At 39.4% G+C, this 12,037-nt stretch overlaps 1 protein-coding gene across 24 annotated transcripts in view; it reads left to right on the top strand.

Annotated features, from left to right (window-relative positions):
• LOC123501546 (probable phosphorylase b kinase regulatory subunit alpha) overlaps positions 1–12,037 on the top strand; it is a 73,732-nt gene that overhangs the window by 10,780 nt on the left and 50,915 nt on the right. For 8 of the 24 annotated variants that reach the window (XM_045250427.1, XM_045250424.1, XM_045250428.1 and 5 more), the window contains 5 exons: positions 182–273; positions 386–476; positions 6,231–6,343; positions 7,092–7,169; positions 11,304–11,502. In XM_045250427.1, the coding sequence (XP_045106362.1) occupies positions 182–273; positions 386–476; positions 6,231–6,343; positions 7,092–7,169; positions 11,304–11,502 (573 nt within the window). Of the gene's footprint in view, positions 1–181; positions 274–385; positions 477–1,204; positions 1,247–6,230; positions 6,344–7,091; positions 7,170–7,849; positions 7,877–11,303; positions 11,503–12,037 lie in introns of all 24 variants that reach the window. The other 16 variants (XM_045250415.1, XM_045250417.1, XM_045250414.1 and 13 more) reach the window with 5 other exon arrangements.

The raw sequence follows: 12,037 nt of genomic DNA, 5'->3' as shown, positions 1-12,037 counted from the left end.
TCCATTTTGTCTGTTTCCTCAGTGTTCCTTGAGCCTTACTTTTTTCTTGGACCTCCTTGCAAGTCTGCTATATAAACTTATAATATAGTACTAACTTTTTTGTATACAATTTTTTTATTGTGTATGATTTCAATACCAGAGAGATCATGGCTATACAGTATGTCTAAATACTGTCTTGCAGAGTGTCCTTAGGGAAGATGCAGGAGTTCCTCAACACTTCCTGCATCACCAGCCTCAACTTCCTCAATGACACAGAGGCTGGGTTCCCAGACAGTGAGTACCTGCCACTCCTCATGGGACTGGTGTATACATGTGGGGTGTTTGTCATTGTTTTACTTTGTTTAATTGTGTTTGAGTGATTGATTCATTCTTTCCTGCTTGCCAGGCCTGAAGAGTGACGTGAAGGAGTACCTGGAGAAGCAGATGCGAGGCACACTGAGCTGGCGGAGGTCAGATCTGGTGCGCATGTCCAACAGGTGAGGCACTGCTGTGTTCAAACTTTAAAGCTTCTCATCCTCTTCATACTTTACTGCAGTGCTTCTTAACTTTGGGTGCATATATTGGGGGTACAGACTCAGTGTTGCTCACAAGGGATACAAAAATATCAAAAGGTTGCTTTAAACAAGTTTATTTTTATTTGGTAATCCTTAACCTGATTTTCAACTATGTTAATACAATTGTAATCAATGTAATTAGACACTAACTAGGCTTAAGGGGTGCTGGGTTGCCATGACCTGATTACCATAGTACTGAGGTCAGAAGAGGTTAAGAAACGCTGCCTTAGAGGCTCACCACTTGATTCATGTCTTTATGACGTCAATATTTTTGTGTTGCTTTCACCAAAAAACATGGTGATGATGCTTGATTCTTCATTTGTGCTTGAAATGTTGTCCCAGAAGTTGTATCTTTCATATGTACATACATGTCATTTCTTCACACATTAATGGGATGGGTTGTGCAGTGATAGAGGCTGCAGTTCCTGATCCAAAGATGAAGTGTTGGAGGCTGCAGTGAAGATCATTCAGTGGGCGAGGCAGTGCTGTGGTGCAGCCTGACTGGGCTGTGTGACCCTCACCACTGTGTGCCAGTAGATTTGTGTTTGTTTCACCCATTGTTTACACTCATTAACATTTTGCTTTGAAATACTCTTATTACATAAGCAGCAAAAAAACTGAATAATGAGTTTCTTTCTATCATGCCTCAGATTCCCATTCCGCCTAGGAGACCAGAATTACCCCCAGTTAAGGTGATGTCCCACTGAAGTGCCCTGTCCACCCCTGGACCCCAGACTTATAACATCCTTGGTTCTCCCCCTGTGGAGTGCCTGTGATCCAGTAGCACCCAGTAATCCTAGTGTTGCATTCCATGGCTTCCTTTGTGATGTTTTGTCTTTCAAGGCCCTTTATTCCAGATTTCCTTCTAACCATCTGCAATATAAGAGGAGGATAGTTTGGTTCAGTTGCTGCTGCCAAATAAAGATATGAACACATCCCCTTACAAAATTTCATTTGCTTTATTGCTTTTTGTACTTGACCTTAGAGCAGCAAACTCGCTGCGCTTCATTGTACTACTGCTTGTTGCATCTGTTGAGTCACTTCATGTCCTCTCCTGTTATCCCACCCCCAGATGGCTCTGAAGCAGACTAACTGCCTCCCTGTACATCATCCTCCTGTATGAAGGAAGGGCACTTGCAGACTTCTAAAAATGCTAGAAACTCATTAATGGAACTTCCCTTCCCAAACTTTTTGTTTTCTTTTATAGCAATAGCAGATTTTCTGCCCTTGGTTTCATTGTGTATAATCTTAATGTAAAAGGAAGGAGAATTGTATTATAAGATATCTTTTGTAATAATTGTTATTTTTGAGTAACATTGGTAATGAATGAGCTAAACACGGGAATCACAGCAAGGGACAGTGTCCTCTCATGGTTAACACATTCTCATTGTCATTCCTGGATACATTATTTTGCTGAATGGAAAATGACTGTGTTAATGGTGTGTGTGTGTGTGTGTGTGTGTGTGTGTGTGTGTGTGTGTGTGTGTGTGTGTGTGTGTGTGTGTGTGTTTACCTAGTTGTATTTACCTAGTTGTAGTTTTATAGGGCCTGGGCTTTATGCTTGTGTGGCCCCGTCTCCATATCTATACTTATCCAATTTTTCTTTAAAACTATGCACACTCTTTGCTGACACCACTTCTTCACTCAAACTGTTCCAAGTCTCAACACATCTTTGCGGGAAACTATATTTTTTAATATCTCTTAGACATCTTCCCTTCCTCAGCTTTTTACTATGCGATCTTGTGTTTCGAATGTCATATTCTTTTCTCAGGATCAGATTCTCATTATCCACTTGGTACATTCCGTTGATCAATTTATAAACTTTTATCAGATCCGCTCTCTTCCTTTTCTGTTCCAGGGTTGGTAGATCCATAGCTTTTAGTCTCTCCTCATATGTCATCCCTTCAAATTCTGGAACCATTCTTGTAGCCATTTTTTTGTAGTCTCTCCAGCTTCCTTATGTGTTTCTTTTTATGGGGGGGTCCACACTACTCCTGCATATTCCAATCTGGGTCTTATTGTAGTACTTATCAATTTCTTCATCATTTCTTTGTCCATGTAGTGAAATGCTACTCCAATATTCCTTAGCAAATTATACGTCTCTCTGAAAATTCTATCAATATGGCTTACCAGTTGATTATTTTCTTCCATCGTCACTCCCAAATCCTTTTCCCTTTTTACTTTCTCCAGTTCTACTCCATCTCCCATCTTATAGATTCCCACTGGTCGTCTTTCACTCTTTCCCATTTCCATGACATGACTTTTGTCCACATTGAATTCCATCTCCCACTTTTTACTCCATTCCCAGATCTTACTTAGGTCTTCCTGCAGTATTTGACAATCCTCTTTTTGCTTTATAACTCTGCACAGTTTCGCATCGTCCGCAAACAAATTTATGTAGCTTCCTTTCTTCCGCTCTTATATATGGGAACCACCTCAGCTCTTTTCTATTCTACTGGTACTGTTCCATTTTCTATTGAGCATTTTATGATGTTGTATATAGGACTTACTAGTTCTTCCCTATATTCTTTCAGTATTCTGCCTGAGACTTCATCCAGTTCCATTGCCTTTTCATCTTCCAGTTCCTTCATTAACTCTTTTATTTCAAGCTTGGTTACTTTAATCTCTTTCATATGGACGGTCTCTCTATTACCCTGTGGCCTTTCAAATTTGGATTCCTTAGTAAAGTCCTCCTGAAATTTACTATTTAACAGTTCTGCCATACTTTTTGGGCCTTCCACCATCCCATTCTCTTCTTTTAACCTTTCTATTGTTTCTTTTTGCTTAATTTTTCCATTTATGAATCTGTAGAACAATTTTGGTTGCTCCTTGCATTTTTCGTCAATGTCCTTTTTATAGTTCCTCTCCTCTTCCTTCCTCACCTTAACATATTCACTTCTCGCTGTCTTGAAGTTTTCCTTATTTACTGCATTTCTATTTTTCCTCTACCTTTTCCATGCTCCATCTCTTTTCTCCTTTGCCCTGGCACACCTTGCATTAAACCAATCTTTCTTTCCTTCTTTAGGTCTATATTTTGGGACATATTCCCTGACTCCTGTTTTGTATATTTCCAAAAATAAGTTATATTTCTCTTGCACCCTCTCAGAGTTTTCCATCTCCTCCCAGTTAGCATATTTGAAATAGTTCTTGAGATTCTCAATATCAACCTTTCTGTAATTTAATTGGTCTCCTTTGTATGATTTGTCTCTATCTTCTTTTCCCTCTTCTATATCCATTTCTAATATTACATGGTCACTCTTTCCCAATGGGCACTTATATCTTATATCATCATTCATTTGTATACCCTTGTAAAACCAGGTCCAATCTCGCCGGTTCGCCATTTCCTCTGAATCTTGTGTTTTCCTTTACTTTTTGGTTCATATTATCTATCATTAGGTTCAGGAATCTTTCTCCCCAATCTTCTTCCCCCATACCACTTTCATAATTTTCCCAGTCCACTTCTTTACAGTTGAAGTCTCCTGCTAATATCACTTTTCTCCTTTCTTTAATGACTCTCGTTAGACTCCTTATTGTGTCATCAATCATGTCTTTATATTCTTGATTGGTCATTGAATTTGTTTTTGGTGGCACATAAGTGTCAATGATTGTTAACTCTTTTATTAATATGCATCTTAATATACAGTACTTCTGCTTTTTCTTCCCCATATTCCACTTGGTTTACCACCATCTCTTTCCTTAACATTATCATGACTCCTCCTCCTCCTTTACCCACTCGTGTCTTTCCTCCATACGTTAAATCTATTATCTATGTCTTATTTTGATTGCCTCATTTAGTTTTGTTTCAGCCAGGCATACAATATCCGATTTTCTTTCTTTATGTAATCTTTTAGTTCTAATTTACTTGATAGAACCCTGTCTATGTTAGTATACATAATTTTTAGTTTCTTGCCCCTATCACTTTTAGTTACACTTGCTCCACTTTCTTCTTCCTTCTCTCTTATATACCATTTCCTTATCCTGTCTCCTAGAATTCTCCAAAAAAATGCCTTTTTCTCCTCCTCTGACCTTTTATTATTTTTTTTCCCTTACTGCTGCCACCAGTTTGTTGTATCTCTTCCTTTCTTTCTCATTTTTATTTTTCATTATGTATATATCCTTGCAGCCTTCTGTTTCTCTGAGTTTTGTTGTTCTATATGATATTTCTTCTGTTGCTGCTTGTGATTTTAGTAGTATCTTAATTGGCCTTGTTGTTTCATCTTGATAAGGTTCCATTCTGTGTATTTCCTCTACTTCCTCCTCTAGGTTCTGCCTATCTTTGTCGTTTAGATTTTTTAGTAGGTCTTGGACTGATTTCATTTCCTCTTTTTTCCTTCTTGGTCTATATTTTACATTTTTTTCTTTTAGTCCAAATATGATTATACTTCTTTTCTGCAATTTTCCTTACTAGGTTTTCTTTTTCCTTAAGGACTCCTATCATTTTGTTTGCATATTCTTATCTCTTTCTTTTAGTTGTTCCTGGATCACCTGAAAATTATCCTTATCTTATCTTGTACTCTCCATGCCTGTACTTTTCTTAATTGCATCCTGTACTCTTTCCTTTTCTTTGTTAACTAGATCTTTCAGGTCCTCTTTTTCTTTCTCTACTTTACCGAGTCCTTCATCCATCTGTTTCTTATATTTGGCTAGTTTTTTTCTCATTTCCGTGTTTTCTACTCTTAGTCCAGCTTCATTTTCTTCCACTTTTTTTATCCTGTCTTTCAAGTTCAGAAACTCTTTCTCCTGTTCATCGTTCTCTTTACTTTTCATACTCTCCCTTATCCAGTTGTCTAATTTTTTCTCCAAAGTTAAAACTTGCCTATGGAGGGCGGTACTTGTCTCATCAAATCTTCCGAATCTTTTCTCTCCCTCATCATCATAATCATTCTCTTCTTGTACTCTTTCCCTATTCTCATACCTGCATATGGGTGTAAGCTCTTTCTGACTCATGGTGCCTTTCAATGTGATTTCTGGAAGCTATTGCCACACAAGTCACACATTTGCCCAAGCTTCTGTAAACACAACAACCTGTGGTAGTGCGATCAGCTGATCTCGAGAGTGTTGGTCTGCACATCCAACCTTGACCGTGTGTGTGTGTGTGTGTGTGTGTGTGTGTGTGTGTGTGTGTGTGTGTGTGTGTGTGTGTGTGTGTGTGTGTGTGTGATGGCTTGCCTCTTAAACACTGGAGGGAGTTAAGTATGAGTGATACCAGTTGTGTACGGTGCTCATTTATGAATGAGATTGCATAGTCACCAGTAGTGTTGACAGGAGACTTCTCCATGTAAACACTCTGAACCCTCTTGTAGGGAGGGATGTGTTGGGATAAACATTGTTCATTATTGTTAGGACAAGAGTGCTGGGTCTGATTAGTTGGGCTTTATCAGCCTTTAGATGTCAGCAAGTGCCGGCAGACTTGTGAAGTGTGCTCACCATGAGTGTGTTGTCTGGTGTACTTCAACATCCTTCACTTCAACACAGCTTTGTTAGAATGTCACAGGAGTCATAACATGGAAGTAAGGTAGAGGAAGTACATCATCTGTAATTAGGACAGGGCGCATCCATCCTGCCACTAATTTTCCTCAGTCAAGCAAAGACACACAAAAATTCTAAAATGGTATTCAGAAATGTGTGCCGAGATACCTGTCTCCTTATACCATTCTCTCGCTGCTGCCCTCACAGGTTCAGCCAAAGGACATCCCGAGATAGAGACGACCCAGTGAGGCGCAAGATTTCCGGTATGCTGAGGGGAACCATCCGCAAGTCTCGCTCTCTCTTCGTGGATGATGACAGAGGTAAGCATGATCCTTACCAAGCCTTGAGGGCAGGGAGCAATTCTTTAAGTCCCCTTCTCCCTTCAGAGTAAAGCTTGCATTAGGCTTTCAAGTTAGCAGCAGATTTGCAGAAGGAGCAGGTGTGATCAGAGGCAGCTAGACCCATCAGGCAGTGTTGGAGGATGCTCAGGGTCCCATGGTCTCAGGATTCTCATGAGGATTTTGATTTTCCAGAAGTAAAGTTAGCATACATTGTTTGTCATTTCAGTAACATGAAAAGACAGCAGTGTTATGTTATCTACACATAAGTTATCTCACCACAGAAATTTTAGTTGATGTGGTGCAGTGATGTTGAACAGCCTCAGTAGATAGTGACATCATGGTGACCTCTGCAGTGAGGTCTCACAGGTGGGAGCAAGCTGCTGCATCACATTCTGCTCAGGGCTTCTCATAGTACTGAGTCATGCAGATCTTGTTTGAGTATTAATAGTAAACAACTCTTCAGCCAGATTAAATTGATAGGATTGTTTAGATAAAATAACCATATGTTATAGAGTAGAGGTAGTAAGTGTATCAGTGTTGTAGGGGAAGTGTTTACTGCAGCACCACGTAGCACTCCCTCCCTTGTAGCCCTGACTTGCATGTTAGCTCCACCACTAGTCCCTGAACAGCCCCAAGGATGCAGGTAAACCATTCCTTCTAAACACACTATTCAGTAAGTGACAACAGCTGGCTTGTGGGGGATGGAGTATTGAACCTTATGATACAGCAGATGGACTCATCACTTACCGGAAGGAACCTCTAATAAGAGTGGCAGTGCGGCACCTCCTCAGGTTCCACTCAGAAGGTTTGTTATTGTGGTGAGCCCGGCCATCCTCATGGGCCTCTTGGTGCTGCGGGAGCCTGGGCAAATTGTGCATAGAGCCGGACTTGGTGTCTTATTGATTTTGCCTCTTTATTGAATGTTTCTCTGGGGCAGCATGTAAGTACGTCTGCCTAAATGTGCAATGTCTCCTCCTTTAATTATGTTATGCTTTGTGTGGGATTGTCACTGCGGTAGGCCAAGCAATGGATATTTATGTCAGTCTTTCCTCATCTCTGTTTGCATCAGCTGTCATCTCCTGTTGAAACTAATGAGCTAAATTACAATTGTACTTAAAGAATCCGATGCCACTCTTAGTTTCAAGGGAATGATTTAGTCGCAGAACTTTGATGTTTACCTTCCTTACTGGCAATAACTGAACTTGTGATGTGATGAAAGGGTTTGTTCATGTATTTAATGTCTACTGAACCCATGCAGTGTGGAGATTAGATTTAGATATATAATATGTGTTATATTTTCCTACATGTTTACATACCTGTTCTTTAGGAATATACTCAAGTGTCTGCTGTATGCTTAACTCCTGCTGTATTTATTGTTGGAGGGTATATACATCTGGTATGGGGAAGGAAAGGTATGATGTGTGTTGGTGTTAGTTGGAGGCATTTAGATGTACACTCTATTAACTCTTCTTCTTTCTTTTGAAGGAGGATCGTCCCTTGGATATTCATTGGGTATACTATCCTATGTGTAGTGTTTGCTTCACTTGCTTAACACCTCATACTATTAACCAATGAAAGGACTTTTGTGCTCGTGTGTATGTGTGTGGATGTGTGTGCGTATGAGTGTGTGTATATGAGATGTAAGTGGACCTGCTTGTTTGAAGGGAGAGTCTGTATACCAGACTATCATGCCTTAATGGAATACCAAAATAAGGCATGCACTAAGTAGCCATCCCTTTTCCATGTCTTGTTTCATCACAGGAACAGAGGGAAGTAGCCCCTTTGTTGTGTCTCACTCAGTTTTGACACTGTTGGTAAAGACTGGCTTGATTATGTCATAGGAGAGATGAACAATTCAGAGTCCAGCTTAAGCTGGACAACAAAAGATAGATATGACCATGTCTTGTCTCACAAGATAATATCCATTACAGTCTCACATGGTACTAAATTAGTCATAGTGACTGTAATGTTATTTTGAGACTCACGTGAGAAGGTCCACTTAATCTCAGTAACACAAAATTTAGCAAAACTCAATCTGGGTGTGATTAGTGCAGCATGTGGACAGTGTGCCATCCAGTACAGCTTCCTTGAATTTGCTGATGATGCACATCACTATAACATAGTGCTCATCAAAACACAAATTCAAGACTGAATGGTATTCACATCCACACAAAAGAGTTGTTGTCATTACTAGTGCACATGATGGCATTGAGAGGCTGAGTTCTTTGCCTAACTTCAGCCATGTTATTAATAAAATTGGCTGTAAATATTGTTGGTTACTGAAACAATAACAATAGTATTAAAATTGCCTGCACCACTGAGGATTATTTGCACTTAACCAGCAGTATTGATTTGCAAGACTGGTAGCTAAGGAATGAATGTGGAGGATTGATTGCAGGAGTTGCACATATTCAGTTCTGTTACAATCACTGAAGGGAAGGTGTGGGAGGGTGAGGATACCATGTCTTCAGGTAGTGCATGAAGCTACCTATATATGTAATATTATTAATTTTCTTCCTCTCTTTTTTCCTGATCCCAAAATCATGACATGTTAATTTGATCTGCTATCCGTGTGTACACTAGGCTGACTTCTGGAAGGAGGATAGTGGTGACAAACTGAACTAAGAATTGAGTGTCTCTTTCCCCTTGTGTGCCCTGTCCTGTCCTGGTAACAAAAACAGAAGAGAAGAACTCAGTATTCTATCTCTGTCCAGCCATTTGTTACTTTTATTGTATCTACTCTTGGTATGAAGGACACTAACACATGAAGGCATATAGTACAGTAGCTGGGATTAAGGTTCTTATTTGCAGTCAGACACACCTACATAACATCAGTCATCTCTGTTTTAGTGTAGAAATGGAATTCACATTACCATATCAGTATAGATGGAAGAAAGGAGACTGAGGTGTGATAAGGGTGGGTTGTGTGTTGTGTGTCATTGTGTGCAGTACTGTTTGTGCTTCACGTAGGTACGCAGGTGAGTTCATCAAGGTGTGTTCGGCAGCAGGTGCAATGGTGAGGCATTTTTGTTTCTTTCACTGTACGTAATAATCTTTTTTTTTTTTTTATTTATTTATTTATGTATTTTTTTTTACTAGAACCTTCAAATACTGACATAAAGTGCATTTACATCTGTGATATCTTCAGACTGTAGTGAATATTGAAGTCTTGATGATTTTATGTTTGTTTCATTATAAAATTTGTAGCCTTGAATTGACTTTAAAAGTTTAGGTGTGTTTGAAATGCTGTTGTAGTGTTTGGAGGTTCAACTTGCCTAACCAGTACTGGTTAATGAAGTGTGGAGTTATGGATTGGTCTAGATTGGTCTTTTCCCTGTTGACTAATTTCCTCCATGTGCTATTCTTGAACTTGTTATGGTGGTCCTAGGGAAGGATCTGCTTACCCTGTGTCTTGCTGCAGTGTGTGGTGAGGGATTGTGTGTTGTATGTTGTATTAGGATTTACTTTGGCCACTGGATGAATCAACATGTACATTAGTTCCTCAACAAACTTTGGAATGATCTATTTGTGGTGAGTACTTACAGGTGTCCAGACAACTCCTTTACATGATTTCAATGAGAGTAAATCTATTTGTCAATATTTCTGTTGGAACTGTTTATAAGTTGTTTTGTTTTGATGCAGTAATTATTTTTGGTAATGACTAGTGACCAAAATTGTTAGTGAGCTACTGCAGGACAAAAGGACATTAATTTCCAACTGATTTTGTCTTCCTGCTGAGGTCAGTAATCCCACCATAATACCTTTTGGTTCACCTTTCTAGATAATCACCTGATTGCTTCATTGTAAATTTGTGTCACACCCGCCCTCCTTCACAGGAAAGTCGTACTTCAGGGAGAGTGTTTGCTTGGGTGACTTATTGAGAAACGAGTCATGAGGGCTAAAGACTAACACTTGGGTGCTTCTCTTTCTCCAGTGTCTGTTGCAGTGTTAATATTTCTAATGTATAACAGGGTTTGCTTGTGCTGCTTCCACTTTAAGCTCAGTAACAGGAAGATGACAAGCTTAGCTTAGCTTTGCTTTGAAAATTAATACTTGTTCTGACTCTAAAAGATGTACAAAGTGACTTGTTATGGTGTTTTTGTAACCAATTTTGTATATATTGTTTTGTAGGGTTAAGACTAACTTAGGAAGAAATGTTTAAATGTTCATTGGCTATGGCTGGTAGCTGAGTCATAGTCTAACTCATCATTTTGAAACATTTTGATTTCTGTAGCTGCAGAAAGTTTTGCTGCTGTACATAAAACTTTCATAGTTCATGAATAATGTATGTCATGCAGCTTCTGGGCTTTCATGGCCCCAGACATTTTGATGTAGATCATAGGATTGCTGACAGTGTGCCATGGCTGTAGGCAGATACAGTATTATATGTAGCTCTAATTTTTCATTTGCATTAGCTTTGCTGCTAGATTGACTGGTGACATTCTCACTGATCAAAGCACAGTCACCACATTGAACTTGAGCATTGTATGGGAGCTTTTTGTGTATCTTCAAAGAAAAATTAAGAGATAAAAGAATAGATCTGTGGCCATAGACATGCAGGTTATGGAATGACATTGATCTTTGCCATAATGTATTCCCAGTCAGTTATTACTTCAGCATTAGGCAGCTTTGTTGGGTGAAGACTGATATATAGTCTTTGCATCAGGTCTGTCATTTAGCATAGACAGTCATAAATAAGGACATCCAGCATCAAAACACTTATTGATTTGTCATGTAGGCAAACTGATAATGTCACGTACAGTAACTCATAATAAAATGCAGACTGAAGAGGAGAGAATAAAGTAGAGCAAAATAAAAAGAAGTAGGGTAATATACAGAATCAATTACTATAGAGATAAGTAGACAGAGTAAGGACACCATCAGAACAATCACCACCACCATCACCACCCCTGCAGACCCCTAACAGATCCCATTACAGAGGCGCCGCCCATCGTGTCACGCCGGAGCTCTGTGGCCACCTCCCCCACCTCGGACATCGGCATGCCCATTCTGGAGGTGTCTGTGCCGCCCACCCCCACCCGCGTCACCCCGCCCCTCTCCTCACACTCCCGGTCCCGCTCTCGCTCCCCATCCCCTGAGAAGGATTCCGACCTGTGGGAGTCCATGGTGCGGCACAGGTCAGTCTGCCTTGTACCTTGTTTGTCTTCCATTGAATCTCTTTTGGTTCTGGATTGAATTTTTTTAATCTTTAATTCTCAGATTTTTCCTTCTTTTTTTCTCTATTTTGTGTTTAGATGCTACCTTCTACTTCTTTTCTCTCAGAGGTTATTTCTGTATTTTCCTTCTAAAGTTCTTTCTGTTTCTTTTCTCAGAGATTCTTTCTTGTATATCTATATCTTGTAGTATATTCTTCTTCTTCTTCTTCTTCTTCTTCTTCTTCTTCTTCTTCTTCTTCTTCTTCTTCTTCTTCTTCTTCTTCTTCTTCTTCTTCTTCTTCTTCTTCTTCTTCTTCTTCTTCTTCTTCTTCTTCTTCTTCTTCTTCTTCTTCTTCTTCTTCTTCTTCTTCTTCTTCTTCTTCTTCTTCTTCTTCTTCTTCTTCTTCTTCTTCTTCTTCTTCTTCTTCTTCTTCTTCTTCTTCTTCTTCTTCTTCTTCTTCTTCTTCTTCTTCTTCTTCTTCTTCTTCTTCTTCTTCTTCTTCTTCTTCTTCTTCTT

Source organism: Portunus trituberculatus, chromosome 9 (genome assembly GCF_017591435.1).
Source record: "Portunus trituberculatus isolate SZX2019 chromosome 9, ASM1759143v1, whole genome shotgun sequence".
In the NCBI taxonomy this organism is placed as follows: domain Eukaryota; kingdom Metazoa; phylum Arthropoda; class Malacostraca; order Decapoda; family Portunidae; genus Portunus; species Portunus trituberculatus.
The sequence above is the reverse complement of the archived record's forward strand: the minus strand, read 5'-3'. Positions and strand labels throughout refer to the sequence as shown.